The sequence below is a fragment of the Sapajus apella genome, unplaced genomic scaffold (genome assembly GCF_009761245.1).
Source record: "Sapajus apella isolate SASKATOON/1434 unplaced genomic scaffold, GSC_monkey_1.0 scaffold102, whole genome shotgun sequence".
In the NCBI taxonomy this organism is placed as follows: Eukaryota; Metazoa; Chordata; class Mammalia; order Primates; family Cebidae; genus Sapajus; species Sapajus apella.
The window spans coordinates 6,846,904-6,861,722 of record NW_022437042.1 but is presented as its reverse complement, the minus strand read 5'-3'; the positions used below and the strand labels follow the sequence as shown (position 1 = coordinate 6,861,722).

General features: G+C 39.4%; 1 protein-coding gene across 7 annotated transcripts in view; it reads right to left on the bottom strand.

The window, feature by feature from the left end:
- The window catches only part of GRIA3 (glutamate ionotropic receptor AMPA type subunit 3), a 315,596-nt gene that overhangs the window by 24,810 nt on the left and 275,967 nt on the right, over positions 1–14,819 (bottom strand). For 5 of the 7 annotated variants that reach the window (XR_004262735.1, XM_032258415.1, XM_032258416.1 and 2 more), the window contains one exon: positions 738–985. Coding sequence is in view for 6 of the 7 variants with exons in the window: in XM_032258415.1 (XP_032114306.1) it covers positions 738–985 (248 nt within the window). In the remaining variant the exon portion in view is untranslated. Of the gene's footprint in view, positions 1–61; positions 177–737; positions 986–14,819 lie in introns of all 7 variants that reach the window. The other 2 variants (XM_032258419.1, XM_032258417.1) reach the window with 1 other exon arrangement.

Below are 14,819 nucleotides of genomic sequence, written 5' to 3'. Positions count from 1 at the left end.
TAACAGTCTTGCCGATTACTCGTCACTAAGGGTACCCGGTTGTGGTGACATTGAGGCTGACCTTGGAGTCACCGCCCCCGCTGCCGCACTCTCCTTTGTCGTACCACCATTTGTTTTTCAATTTGTCCAAGAGGCCTTGCTCATTCAGTTTTAATACTGCCAGGTTAACAGCATTTCTTGAAACGATAAAACATAACTTGTAAGAAAATGCACAAATGCTTAGGAAATCGTTAACGTATAAAAAGGAGCACAAGAGGACAAATTGGCTAAATTTCACAGAACGTGGAGCTATAAAAATGTCTGTACAGCAAATACAGGGTTAAATATTGGAAGGTGGCATGGAGGATAACATTTGCTCAAAACTGAAGTGTGCGGGATGGGGAAATTGTCTTTGAGAAAAAAAGTAACAAGAACACCACATCCATGCAATTAACATTCGTCACATATGGCACCATAACTTGGCTTTTACCATTTAAATTGAAAAAGCCGTTGAACTGTAAAATTAAAACAGCAACAAACAGTCAGAGAGGACAACACAGAGAGAGAACATTAAAAAAAATGGATGCATTAAATAGATGAAACCATAATTTACCGTCTTATTTAACTCCATGGAATATTGTAGATTTTAAACTTTTAAAAGTTACCTCAAAATCCACAAGAAAGAAAATGACAACAAAATGCATCAGGGTAGGTGGAATACTATAACAACACGGATATTGTTATATTATTCCACCCACCTTAATGCTGAGCCTTTAGGGGTTGCCACACCATAGCCTTTGGAATCCAGATTTCCACCAACTTTCATCGTATCACATGGTTTTCTCTGCTCAATGTACTCATTCATGGTTGACTCCAGCAGGAAGGCGAACTTTCCCTTGGACTTTCGCACTCGGGCCACTCCGTCTGCTGTTGTTTTGGTAAACACAGATGGCTCTGCTGATTTCATGTAAGACCACATTTTCTCGTACACAGCAATTTTGGATCTCTGCACCAAAAAGATAAGAGCTCTTAGAGCTGCCAGATATTCAATCTGGAGGAGGGCTTAGTGCAGTAGTTTTTTAAATTGCAATTCGCAGTAATAAAAAACACGTTACACTGCAACCTAGTAGACACATTCATACATATGTAAACATATTTCCAAAACAAGTTTCAAAAACCACACGCACCCTTGTTATGTGTGATGCTCTCTGATATTTTCTATTCTATTGGAATTCATTTAAAACAACGTTGCTCAGGACCCACTAAATTGATTTCATGTCCCATCTAATTGGTTACAGTCTGGTTTGAAAAACATTTTCTTAGTTTAATCTTCCTCTCAACGAAAAAATATTCTCTACAATATCCTGCTATGTTTATCTAATCATAGCAGAATATGCCTAATCAAAGACCATTGTAAGGTAGTGTATAGCCATTTTAGTCAGCCCACTCCAGCATGGGACATCAATCATTGTAAGAAAGTACTGCCTTATTCTGAGCTAATCTTTGTTTTCCTATACTCTCATTCCTTTTTACAATTTCAGCTTTTATTTTAGACACAGGGGGTACATTTGCAAATATGTTACATGGGAATATTGTGTGATGTTAAGGTTTGGAGTATGGATCCGGTCACCTAGGTAGTGAATATTGTATTCAATAGGTAGTATTTTAATTCACTCCCTCCACCCACTAGTTCTATCCACTAGAGCTATATACAATAATTCTGTCCTTTTGTACAATGGTTCTTTTTTTTAACGTACAATGGTTCTTTAATTATTGAAAGGCTTTTATTATGTCCCCTTCTCATCCTTCATCAGGTGAAACTCTACTCACTGATATTGTTTCCAGAACTCTGACAACTTTGGTTTTCCACTCCTAGGCACATTCTAGTTGGTAATGTGTGTCTCTCATTGTAGTGTATAGAAACAGACACAGTACCCCAAATAAATGGCCAAAACAGAATGAAAACAACAAACAATCTTATCATTTTGGAGCATTATTTTCTTTCTTTTTTTTTTTTTTAGAAACAGGTTCTCACTCTCTTGCCCAGGCTGGAGTGCAGTGGTGCGATCTTAGTTAACTGCAGCCGTGACCTCTCAGACTCAAATGATCCTCCTGCATCAGCCTCCTGAATACCTGGAACTACAAGTGTGCACCACCAAACCCAGCTAATTTTGTTAATTTCTTTTTGGTAGGGATGAGGTCTCACTATGTTGCCCAGGCTGGCCTCAAACTCCTGGGCTCAAGTGAATCTCCCCCATCAGCCTCCCAAAGTGTTGGGATCACAGGCGTGAGCACCTGGCCTGGAGCATTACTTTCTACCAATGCTGCTTAAGTTTGCATTAATGTATTTAGTCATTCATCTATCCTTTCAAGAAATATTTATTTATTGAGAAGCACTGGAAGAATATAATAGAGTGAATAGAGTCTTTCCCTCAACTCAGGTTGAGGCCAAACCAAAACTTAGTTCTGCCAAGTCAAGTCTCTCTCATCTTTACCTTTTGGAATTTTGCATATAATCCCACTAAATTTCGTATCAACTGGGGTAGTCCCTAGAACATGTATTAAATGCTTATTGTGTCTCTAGCCCTATGTTAGTCATTCTGGAGAATATATTAAAAAACTGTAGACTCAATGACTCAAAAACTCCCAATTGAGGTGGGAGCTAGGTCCTCAGGAATGAAAATCGTAGAAAAAAATTCTAAGGTGATACTTGACCGGAGGTCGAGATAGCATGGCAGGAACGATAAACATATACTATGTTTTCAAATGTCTTTTTGTGGGGTTTCCTGACCCCCACCCCAGATTTCTTGATTATTTATTTATTTGCTCTTCTCTGGACTTTGGCTGGCTACGTTGCATCTTTCTTGGGGCCTGCTTGGACCTGCCCAAGTAATTCCAGAGGGGATGGAACTTCCAGAGCTATCACCATGGACTCAAATTGCTGGCCTCAAGCAGTCCTCCCACCTTCACCTGGCAAAGTGCTGGAATTACTGGGGTGAGCCAATTTGCCCAGCTGGATCACCATGGACATTAAGCATTGTGTTTATGGCAATCAGACCCTCATGGAGGAGTCGCTGAAACTGTTCACTGAGATGGGGACACATTTGATTTGCACAAATTGTAGCAAAAGAAGCCACTGAGACTGAAATTAAATGAGAAAAAGGGAGAGTGGTAGGAAATGAGCTTAGGAGGATAATCAGAGGCCAGATCTTGTAGAGCCCTGGAGGTCATGGTAAAAAGTTTGGATTTATTCTTCCTGTTATAGGAAACTATTGGAAGATTTTGAGGAGGGGTGTGATAAGATCTTAGTTAAAATTTTAATGGATTACTCTGACTGCCATTTGGAGAACAGACTATAAGGTGGGTCAGAGCAGAAGAAAGGGAAATTAGTTAGGGGGCAATTCTAATAGTCCAGAGGAGAGATGATTGTGGCTGGCGCTAGTGTGGGAGCCATGGAGGTGGAAAGAGGAGGATGGATTCCAGATGTATTTTGGGGAGATAGCAAACAAGCCCTGCTGATGGACATCTCCACCTGATGGGCCTACAGACATTTTCAGATTAAGCTTTTCCAAACCAAATCTATATTATCCACTTTGTAAAGCCTGGGTTTCCTTCTACATTCTATCAGTAAACCACCCAACCTCCAAGCTAGAGGGTTTGGTTTTACTTTTCCCTCACTCCCTCATTCTGCCATGTTTATTCTAGTGAAGCAATGCCTTTAGAATCTTGTCTTCCCATCTTCTTTTCTTTCTCATTACTATTGCCCTTCCTTGGTCAGGCTCCATCATTGCTTTGTCTAGACTATCTTGCTTCTAACTGGTCTTCCTGCTTCATCTCTCTATTCAATTTATCCTCCAGTGATTCTTCAAAAATGAAAACTTGATCAAGTTACTTCATTCTTTAAAATCCTCTGATAGTTCCCTAATACCTACAGAAAAAAAAAATCCGAACTCTTATGTATGATATTCAAGAGTGCTTATGATCTTGGCTACACTTTTGTATGATGAAGTCATGCTGGGCTACTCACTGGTCACTGAATTAAGCCATTTCCATGTCTTATGCCTTTGGTTATGCTTTTGCTTCTGCTTGAATTACCTAATTCATCTACAAGATCCAGAGCAGATGTCATGTCTTCTGTGAAGTCCTTCCTAACCCTTTCCTGCCCCCACAGAAGTGTTTCTTTGGATGTTCTCCCAATGCTATTTGCTCATATCTTTGCTATAGAGCTTAATTGCAGTAGGGTGAGTTAACTATGTGTCTCTCTTCCCCTGTTACTTGAGTGTTTCCTGAGGACAAAGTCCATGCCTTATTCATTCTGCTAGCCCTCTTGGCAGCCAGTAAATTGCTGTATACATGACAGACTAAAGATATGTTTTCTTAATAACTGAAGCATAGGCTTGACCATGGTGATAACCAGATAGTTGGGCAAAGATACCAGAAGTTCAGGTAAAAATGGCTACCAGCACTATCTTTATAGCACTGTAGAATTCGAGAGCAGAATTTTTTCTAAAAATCACTGAGTACCTTGCTAAACCAATTGGATATGTGCTTTTCAATCCTCTTTTTAAATGCTACTTAGCCTGCCTTTGATGCCCACATCAATAACTTACCCCCAAGTCATCCCTAACAATCAAGGCCTTCTAAGATTAACATCTCACCCCTAGTCATTTATGCTCATTCTATATTACATTATCCTCTTTTGACACATAAAACAATTTTTAAACATTGTAATGAAACACATTGTCAAGGACTTTATTTTATTTCAGTAGACATTTCCTAGTCAGTTACCCAAAGAATTAAAAAATAGTAAATAATTCAGATACACAGAAAGATATAAAAATAATGTAAAAACACTGTGTACCTGCCATAAAGCTTAACAAATTAAACATTATGAAGTTAGTTAAAGACTGCTTATCTACCCCTCCCTAAATACATATTCTTCCCTACTCACCAAAAGTAACCACCATAATGAATTTGGCATTTACTATTCCCTTGCACTTTTTTTAAAAAAAATACTTTTACTGGAATAAGCATATCTCCTTTTTAATGGCTGAATAGCTCTTCAATCTATGAAAATACTATGTTTTATTTACCTAACCCCTTTTGAAGGGCTGTTAGAGAATTTCCATTTTGTTGGCATTATGGAAAACTCTGTAGTGGGTATGCATTTTTATGCATTTATAAAGAGCTATTTTTTTGTTCTTCATCTTGGCCCAACTAGACCTAAATACAAGTCGGGGTTCTAGGAAGGAGAGACTTCAGACATATTTGTCTTACACTATTTGCAAACAGGCCATTGCTTCCAAAGATAAGTTGATAAGCCAAGGGCAAAGGGGTCCGTGAATTCTGAACCAAGTGTACTATAATTTGGGCTCATTTACTTCATCATTTACTTGAGCTTTTTGATTGCTGATACAGGTTAAAAGGTTTATTCCTTTAGGTAATGATGCATTTCTAGGAGTATAAATAGCAGTGCTTGAAGCAGGCCCTTTAAATGCATGTGGTATACATGTGGCAGATATTAATGAATGCATTAAATGACAAGTCAGTTAGTGGCAGAAATTATTGGGCTCTTTCTGATGACTGAATTCTCAAAGAGATTAGAAGGGGTGGAAAGAAAAGACTCATAAGTGAGAGAAATTAAGCTGAAATGTTTATCTTTCTAATTAGTATGTAAGTATCAGTATAACATTCAGATCAGAAAGAAGAAAAAAAACCAAACTAGCATTTGCTCTTTTTTTCTTTCTTTCCATTTTTTTTTTTTTTTTTTGCATTCTGTCTTATTTTGGCTGAAATAAGAAGGCAATAAAAGGGACTGAATCTTAGCTGTATCATCTGGGAGAAATTAAACAATTTATGGGCAGTATATGTCATAACAAGTTCATTATTCTCCAACCCACCACGATTCATTTCTTTCATCCCACAGAGCACCATTTTGTACCTAAAAAGGAACAAACAATGGTTATAAAGAAAGGCCACAAGAAATTCTCAAGCACTGCTAGATAATTAGCAGCCGAAATCCAAAGGAGAAACGCATAAATGGAAGAGGAACAGATTAATCCGAAACAGCAGATATGGTAGAGCCTTAGCATTAGTGGATTCAAAAGTCATAGCTCCAATTATTTGTAATACATCATGAAGGTCAAAGATAATAAGAAATTTGTCTTTTTGTTGATGTGAAAATTTTAATCTTGGGCCCTGCGAGTCTGGTACCCAGAAGCCTACCACTTAGACATTGTGTCTCTTTGCAATGGTGTTGTTCACTCCAAGTCGTTGTGCATGTAGTAGCTCTCTAGCGATAAAACTATTCTTCATATAAGTTCAAAGTAACTATATAGTGCAGTGCTTTAGAGTGTGTAGTCAGACTGCCTGGGTTTGAATCACACTTGCTAAGTGCATAAATTAGCGTCTATGTATCTCAATTTCCTCATCCATAAAAACAGGTTTTTTTTCTTCCTTTAAAAAATTTTTTTTTTATTATTATTTTTTTAGAGACGAGGTCTCACTATGTTGCCCAGGCTGGAGTGCAGTGGCTATTCACAGGCGTGATCCCAGTACCGATCAGCATGGGAGTTTTGACCTGCTCCAATTCCGAATTGGGCCAGTTCAACCCTCCTTAGGCAACCTGGTGGTGCCCCACTCCCGGGAGGTCACCATATTGATGCCTAACTTAGTGCAGACACCCAATCAGCATAGCACACTACAGCCCAGAACTCCTGGGCTCAAGAGATCCTCCAGCCTCAGCCTGCCGAGTAGCTGGGACTACAGGCACACGCCACCGTGGCCACCAAAATAGAATTTTTTAAAAAAGTACACTTCAAAGGTTTATTGGGAGAAATTAAATGGTTAATACATACTTAGAACAATTCCTGAAGCACAGAAAGTGGGAAAAACATTACATATTTTTATAATAAAGAAAATGTAATTTGTTTTACTGGCAGAATTTATTTTAGTGGTATTATAAATTACTATACTTCAGTTCCATATTAACAGAATCATTACTTCATTTTATGGGAAAAATCACATGCTTAACTATTATTTGTATATTTGGATCTCCAGTCATATACCTGGTGAATGACCATGGTCTGCCATCAACAAAAATTACTATCATTTAAATTTGGATTTTAAAAATTTTGTTGGTGGAGGAAAATGGGCAGGATGGCAACTTTTCCTTTTACGTTTATATTTTGTAGTTAAGTTGAGGTGTATATATTAAAATTCTCATTAACCAGAACACCGCTACTGGGACACTTGGTGAATAAAATGTTCTGCTTTCCTATCAGATAAAATAGGATATCCACTTGGTCAATAGAATATCCACTTGGAGTCAGTAGAAGAACAGAATTTTAGAGCTAGAAGGCACCTTAAAAACCATCTTGTTCAACCTTTCTCCCGATGAAGTGATATCTTCTTGCTTAAATGCTTCTAGTGAAGAGGCACTCCCGAGCTCAGAGGAGGCTTTGGAAGTAGCTTATTCCATGGTAGGACAATTCAAGTTGATAGAAAGTTCTTACTGTTTGGCTGATATTCTTAATGAAAGCCTCGCCTCTCCAATCTACTTCTGCCTCCTGCTTGAATTGGGCAGTCCCTCCTCTCTGTTTCCATTTCTCCATTGTAGGTAGCACTGATTATTTTGCTTTGCAATGGTTATCCCCAGCCAAATCTGAGCTCTTTGAGAATAGGGGTTAGGTCTTTTTTTTTTGGTCACCATACCACTGGTGTCTAGCATGATGCCTGGCACACAGCAAACTCTCACTGTGTGTCGGTGGAATGAGTGAATATTAAAATTGAAGTGTTACCTAATGGTCGTAACTTCTCCCTTTGTAGCAGTACGGAATCAATTTGCTCTCTTTCCAGCACAATGTACAGCCTGGACTCTACTGCCACAATGTCACCTGTTAATTGCCTTTTTCTGCAGACTAAACATCTTAAGGGCCTTCATCTGTTACTTTTATGACACAAATTCCAGTCAACTCCCCTTTTCTGGTTACAATCTTCTAGATACCTTTTCATTTTTTAAAGTCCCTCCTAATATGAGGCTCCCCAGATTGCACACAATGTGCTTGATATAGTGACATTAACATAAAGGACAGTCTCTTCTCGTGGTCTGGACATGAGCACAATTGTTTAATTTGACAGGATTCAACATCCACTTTCCCATATGTTGATAGTCCAGAATTAACTGAATTAACAAAATGGACTAATAAATTGGAAGCATGATTATCAACAGAATCATAATATGCTGTTCATTTATGCTGTTAATTTACTGTCAGAGTGCTGATGAAGTATTACATAATTTGTAAAGATAGTATTGGTGTTTGTAACATCTCTATTCCCACCACGTAATGAGGGAGAGGTCAGGGGAAGATGGTTCTAGGCACTTTGTATTCCAGTGTTCCTCAAAGGAAAATGGGCTAGCTTGGTGCATGTAATTATTTTTTTGAACACTGTTGCCACCATACCTATTTTGTCCATTTCCATCACCGTATGTGCAAGACTAGCCTTGTACATATATGTCAAAGGGGCTAGATTTGACTTTGGGGTGCTCATCTTCTATCATGTCTCCCTGTTTTACTGTCTGCCTCCCTCAGAGGTATATCCTGTACCCTTTTTCTGGTATCAGCAGTTATGGTCCTCATAGAAGTGTTCACTAATAGTATAATGGCTTCTGTTACCCCTTAGCAAGGGGTCATTTTGATTTGAATAGGGGATTCGTACCCCAAAAAGGAGAGTGGGCTTCTTGGCATTATAAAAGGTGCCTTTCAGGGGCTGGAGAAGGCTACCTTGTATATGAGACACTAAGAAAGGGAAATATGGCGAGAGTTTCAAACAAAAAGGACTTTTCCTCACTCATTTTGCCTTCTCTAAGTGTGTTGTGGACTATTTCTTGCTTGACAATCTGTTCCATTTTTTCTTTAGATTGTACCTTTAGTTAACATAATTATAAACTACAATCTGCTTTTTCTTCTGAATTATTTAGCGTCCTCTGGAATTTCTGCTTTTAATAAAGGCTGAGGTGGCTAGGTGGTAAAAATTCTAAAGGGTGACTTTGGGCCTCCATCTGCTTGAATGGAGCACTTACAGAACCCCTGTGTGCCTTGTGTGCCTTCTCTAACAAATGGTGCCTCACAGAATTGACCAAATACTAGGATGTGGACAGGTGATCCTTATAAGGCAAGGTGCTGGAAGGAAGGCCAGTGATGCCACAGCTCTGGAGAGCTCCTGACCTCCGCTTCCTTTCCTCCTTTCTTCTTTGCTTTTTCTAATGTTTGATGGGATTGGAAGAGGATGATGTGCTTACATGTCCTAAGGACTATAAGGGAGTGGCAAGGCGTGGCTGGGGTGGGCTCATTCTCAAGTTCTTTAATGTAATCATAAGTCTCAGTACTACAGAAATTCAGTTCTTTAAGACTCCAACTGTGGAAATCTCAAGCACTTGGTTTCGACTCATGGAGAGGAGATTTTTGTGGTGAGAATTACCTGCCATCAAGCCTTTCACATACTCCTCTTCCTTATTCAGAGAGGCCCTAGATTTGTCATTACCAGAAGCAGGAGATTGCTGAATATCTTTAAACCTTATACTTGCATAAGGATTTCTGGTTGCCAGGGTGATTTAACACATACCATCTCATTTAAACCCCACAGCAGTCCTGTGAGGTGGTGCAGTAGCTATTGTTTGTTCACTACTTACTCCCCAGAACCGAGAACAGTGTGTGTGAGCCCAGTAATGCCCCATAAATGTCTGTTGAATAAAAGAATGAATTCCTATTTTACAAAAGATGGAATTGAGGATAAGGGAGGGTAAGTGCAGTGGCAATGCCAAGAGGTGCCATTGTGGGCTTTAGCCTCCTCACTCGTTTCCATGAATCTAGCCCATCACTATAAATCAAGCCTGAAAAAAGCTTTCTAGGCAAATAGTTTCCAAATAAGGCCCAACCAGAATTCCACCTTGAAGAGTCTTCAATATAGAAATTCAAAGATTTGCCATTGACTCAACTACTTATTCTAGGTCACACAGCTAATGAGGAACAAGGCTGGGACACTATCTAAGTTAACTGGAAAGGTTTCAGATCTTTCCTCCTTATAACCCCAGCTGCTTTTGCTGGCTCTAGCACTAACAATATCCTTTTTGATGAAAGAGGGCAACTCACCTTCAAAAACATTTTTTACTTCTTGTCCACGTTTTTCTTTTGAAGTTGGGGCAAATTGTAAATTAACTCCAAATCCCTGCTCACTAAGGCACTGGAATAAATGAACATCCTTGTCACTCACTGTAACCCTCCTATAGGCCCCTAGTGTCCATACTTCACCATGTTAAACGATCAGAGCAATTTGAGGCAAAAGAAGAAAAACACATCTGGGCTGCCAAATGCATCAGACACATGTTTTTCTTCCACATTTATTCTGAAGAAGTCAATAGCTCTAATAAGGTGCATTTGGAAAAAAAGGCATCATTGCTTTTTACAATTTTCACCCTAAAGTAAAGGAAATAGTTTCCATTTTGATTTGGAGCAAGGCACACAAGAAATGATTTCATTTCTAAGCATGGCCAAAACCCCAATTTCACTTTCTTTCCTTTACTTAGGTTTGCACATTTTTAACATTCAGATAAGTACTGCTTGTCCGTGTCGTTTTGTTTCAGACAATCAGCAACTGCCATGGGACCGTGTATTGGTGAACACAGGAGAAAGGAAGGGAAAGGAATTCTGGTTTCTATTCTTAGTTTTTCTACTTGTGTGTTATGAGCCTGACTGAGTTATTTTGAGGGCTGGGCTTTTAGATAACTTCATTGGAGTTGGAGGTCACCTTTTGCCTAGACGTTGAGTTTTGCCCTCAAACGTCAAGTGCCATTCCAAATGACTTTGCTTAACAGTTTCAAACTGTGTTCCCAAGTCCAGGGACAGGTTTCCTTCCACCTCAAGGAGGCTATTCCCCATGTCTCCTTTCCAAAGGTGCAGGTGACAATCAGCTAAGTTTCTTGAGACCTTTGTAGTGTCCTTCTCCGGCATGCAAAGTCGGATTACTAATCTGATTAATCTTCTGCTTCTCTTGCTGAGTCAGATTAAGCATATTCCAATGGGTTGACAGTAGTGCCAGTGGCCATACGACTTTGAAAGCCAGAGTCAATACATTCTTTCAGAAACTGTTTCTAAGGTACCATTGCTCTATTCTGGGAAAATAGAGGAAGGGACACAGTATTCTCTATCCCCGTGTCTCTCAGTCAGCAACAACTTTGCCTCTCAGGAGTCATTTGGCAACAATTTTCATTGTCACAACTTGGGGAGAGTAGTGCTACTGGTATCTAGTGGGTAGAAGCCAGTGGTGCTGTTAAACATCTTACAATGCCCCCACCACCAATAATTATCTGGCCCCAAATTCAGTGGTGCCAAGGTTGCAAAACTCTGCTATATGGACTTCGATTAAGCCATCATTAAGTGGGAAAACCATCATAACTAACATTTAATTGAACACATACTTTCTGTTCCAGATCCATTCAAGGGTTTTACATGTGTTAACTAATGTAATTCTCACAACAACTCTATGAAATAGATTATACTATTATATATTAACCCATTTAAACATGCAGAAACAGAGGCACAGAGGAGTTAAGTAGCTTGCCTAATGCCACACAGCTGGTATGTGGTGGAGCCGAGAACTCATTCACGCAGGCCCCAGAGTCTCTGCTCTCAAACAGTACACTCTTCCTAGACAGGCTAGGCCATATGGTAGGGTTGGGATGACTTCACAGAAATCCTGCTTTCCGATTGAAACGATGCTTATATTTTAGCCATCATTTCAAGGGACATGACATTTCTGTTATTCTCTCCCTGAAATATAAGACTGGAGACTAAGGTGTCTTACCCTTAATCCACATGAAAACCCCACCTTTTCATGTGGGGTTTTCAGAGGTCGACAAATTATTTTTTTCTCCTTATTTTGAGAATGGAAATACGAAAGAAATATAACCTCATGTATTGAACTTATATGGCTGTTGTAAGCCAAGACTGTGAGTCAACTTTAATTTTCACAGCTGCTCCTCACTTTTCACTCTGCTGTCGGGGAAGCACCACCTCTTTTTCATTTACCTTATCAGGTAAAAGACGCCTTCCCCACTCCATCCTGTGCTCAGAAAACTGGAAGCATTCACACTGAGGTATAAAAGATGAACAATATCCAACATTCTGATCCCCTCATAGGATCAAAACACAGCTAAAGGAATGACAGCCGGATGGTGGACACATTATTTGGGTAAGGAGAAGTGTGTGTGTGTGTGTGTGTGTGTGTGTGTGTGTGTTGAAAACCTGACTTTGCTTTGTACCCTCACCTTTAGATTGCAGAATCTGTTTTCAAGACAGAGAATGGGTCACAAAAAAAGTGTGTCTGCCACACCCTTTCACTACTAACTAAAGAAAAGCCTCAAATTCCCTGACTCTCAAGCACGTATTGCTTCTAGGCCTGCTATCACTATTGAACACTCTAAGGTCACTTCCCTCAGCCTTCTAGAGTTCTATTTTGCAATGAAACGGCATCTCCAGCAATCCAAAGCCAATTACCATTGACCAATTGGATTAACTGTATTTTTATTTTCTATTACTAAGATATTTTAAAAAGAGGTTTAATACTCTTGTTATTCTTGAATCAATTGTAATGTGGAGGCCAAACCTGACAATACGGATCCTAGGAAACGAGAGGGAAAATGCTCTTCTATTAAGAAGAAAAATCTATCCTGAAATTGCAATGTTTTAAGTTTCTACTGTGGCTGTTGCTTCCAGGTCCCCAGAGAAAGAATCGTTTTCATACTGAGGGGAGGGAAAAAACAACGAAGCAAAGAAGGAGCAACTTGCTCGGGGTTAGCCAGAAGAGTCCAAATTTTCCATTTAGTGTTTTTTGGGGAGTGTTATGTTTCCTAAAACGTGAGTTGGAAGTAATCCGAAGAGAAGTTTTGTTAAAGCCAGTTTGTCTGTAGGAAATACTATATACCTAGGAAGCTACTGATGTCTGCTTCTGTGATTCTGGTTTAATTGGCCTGGGGTGGGGCCCACGTTGTAAAAAAATGCTTCCTAAGTGATTCTAATATTCAACGTGTGTTTAGAATAAGCAGCAATGATCCTACAGCTGCAACAACTAACTACCAATTAATGCATACATGCTGACAATGAGAGGGCTACCATTTATTAAGCACTTACATGCAACAGGAATGGTGCTTCACGCATTATATACATGACTGCTAATCCTTAAAACAACCTTGTGAAACCAATATTGTCTCCATTTTACTGAGAAGGTAACTAATACTTAACGAAGTTATTTTACTTCTCCAAGGAGATACCCCTGGTTAAATTGTTAGCTCTGACTTCACTAAACTTTAGATTCATCTATCCACCTACCTAACTGATAGCTCCATTTAGATGTCTCATAGATATCTCCAACTAAGCGTGGCCAAAATGGATCTCTTGATTCTCCTCCACCCCTGCTTGCTATTCCTCTACTGTTCTCCATCAAAGAAAATGGCAGCACCTTCCAATTTGTCCAGTTGCTGAGGCCAAAATCCTTTTTGACATCCTTGACTCCTCTCTTTGGTCTCACATTCCACACCCTGTCAGCTCAATCTACATTCAAAATGCAACCACTTCTCCCTGCCTTCATCCTAATTCAAGCCAATCATTGTTCATCTGAAATATTGCAATTGCTTCTTTTTAAAACTGAATTATTTTATTTTTTTAGAAACAGGGTCTCTCTCTGTTATAGCTCAGGCTGGAGTGCACTTGTGTGATCCTAACTCACTGCAGCGTCGAACTCCTGGGCTCAGGGATCCTCCTGCCTCAGCCTCCTGAGTAGCTAGTACTACAAGCATTTGCCACCTCATCCAGCTAATTTTTAAAAAAAATTCTTTGTAGAGATGGAGATCTCACTATTTTGCCCAGTCTAGTCTTGAACTCCTGGGCTCAAGTGTTCCTCATGCCTTGGCCTCCCAAAGTGCTGAAATTATTGGTGTGAGCCACCATGCCCATCCTACAATCACTTCTTCAGTGGTCTGTCTCCCCGCTCCTCAACTTTTGCCCTGACATAGCAGTCTGGTTGATAGCAAGTAAGTGAGGGAAACAGTGGTAAGAGATGAGAGCAGTGAAGAAGACAAACCATGATAAAAATTCTGGATTATATTCTGTTTCACAGAAAGTCACCTAAAGGACTTTGAGCACAGGAATGACATGATCTAATCTATAGCCCTTACAACAATGACTATCATATAGCATGTGCTTAATAAATATTAACTGAATGAATAAATGCGTAGCTGAGATTTAAACCCAGCTCATTTGACACAAAAGTCTATATTCCCCTTTTTCTCTCTCCTTCCAGAGCTTAGAGTGGTAAAGTGATAATTCCAAGTTTGCATAGATGCAGGGGGACAGAATTAGTATTCAAATCCAGATGTGCTGGTTTTCAAAACCTGTTTTTTTCTACTACTCTGCACTGCCTCCCAGTGGAAAAATTGCTAGTAACTACAGTGACCAAAATGTCAGAGAATTGAGTGAAGTTTTTTTGTTGTTTTGACATGATTTTATATAGCCTTGATCTTCCTCCTTGGTTCAGCTTTGAAGCCTGTGCAACATGCTCCGAGGTAAAAGGCACCAATATAATAACTCACTAGCTTGTCACAGGCCCTAAATGCTACCATTAGAGATCATGGCTTCTGTTTGACTTTCTCAAGTTACTTACATTTCTCTAAGACTCTAATAATTATCTCTGAAGTGGAGATAGATTATTAAATGAGATAATTCATGTAAAGCACCCGTAACAGTTCCTGGCATGTAGTAAGTCCTCAATAAAGTAGATTATAAACT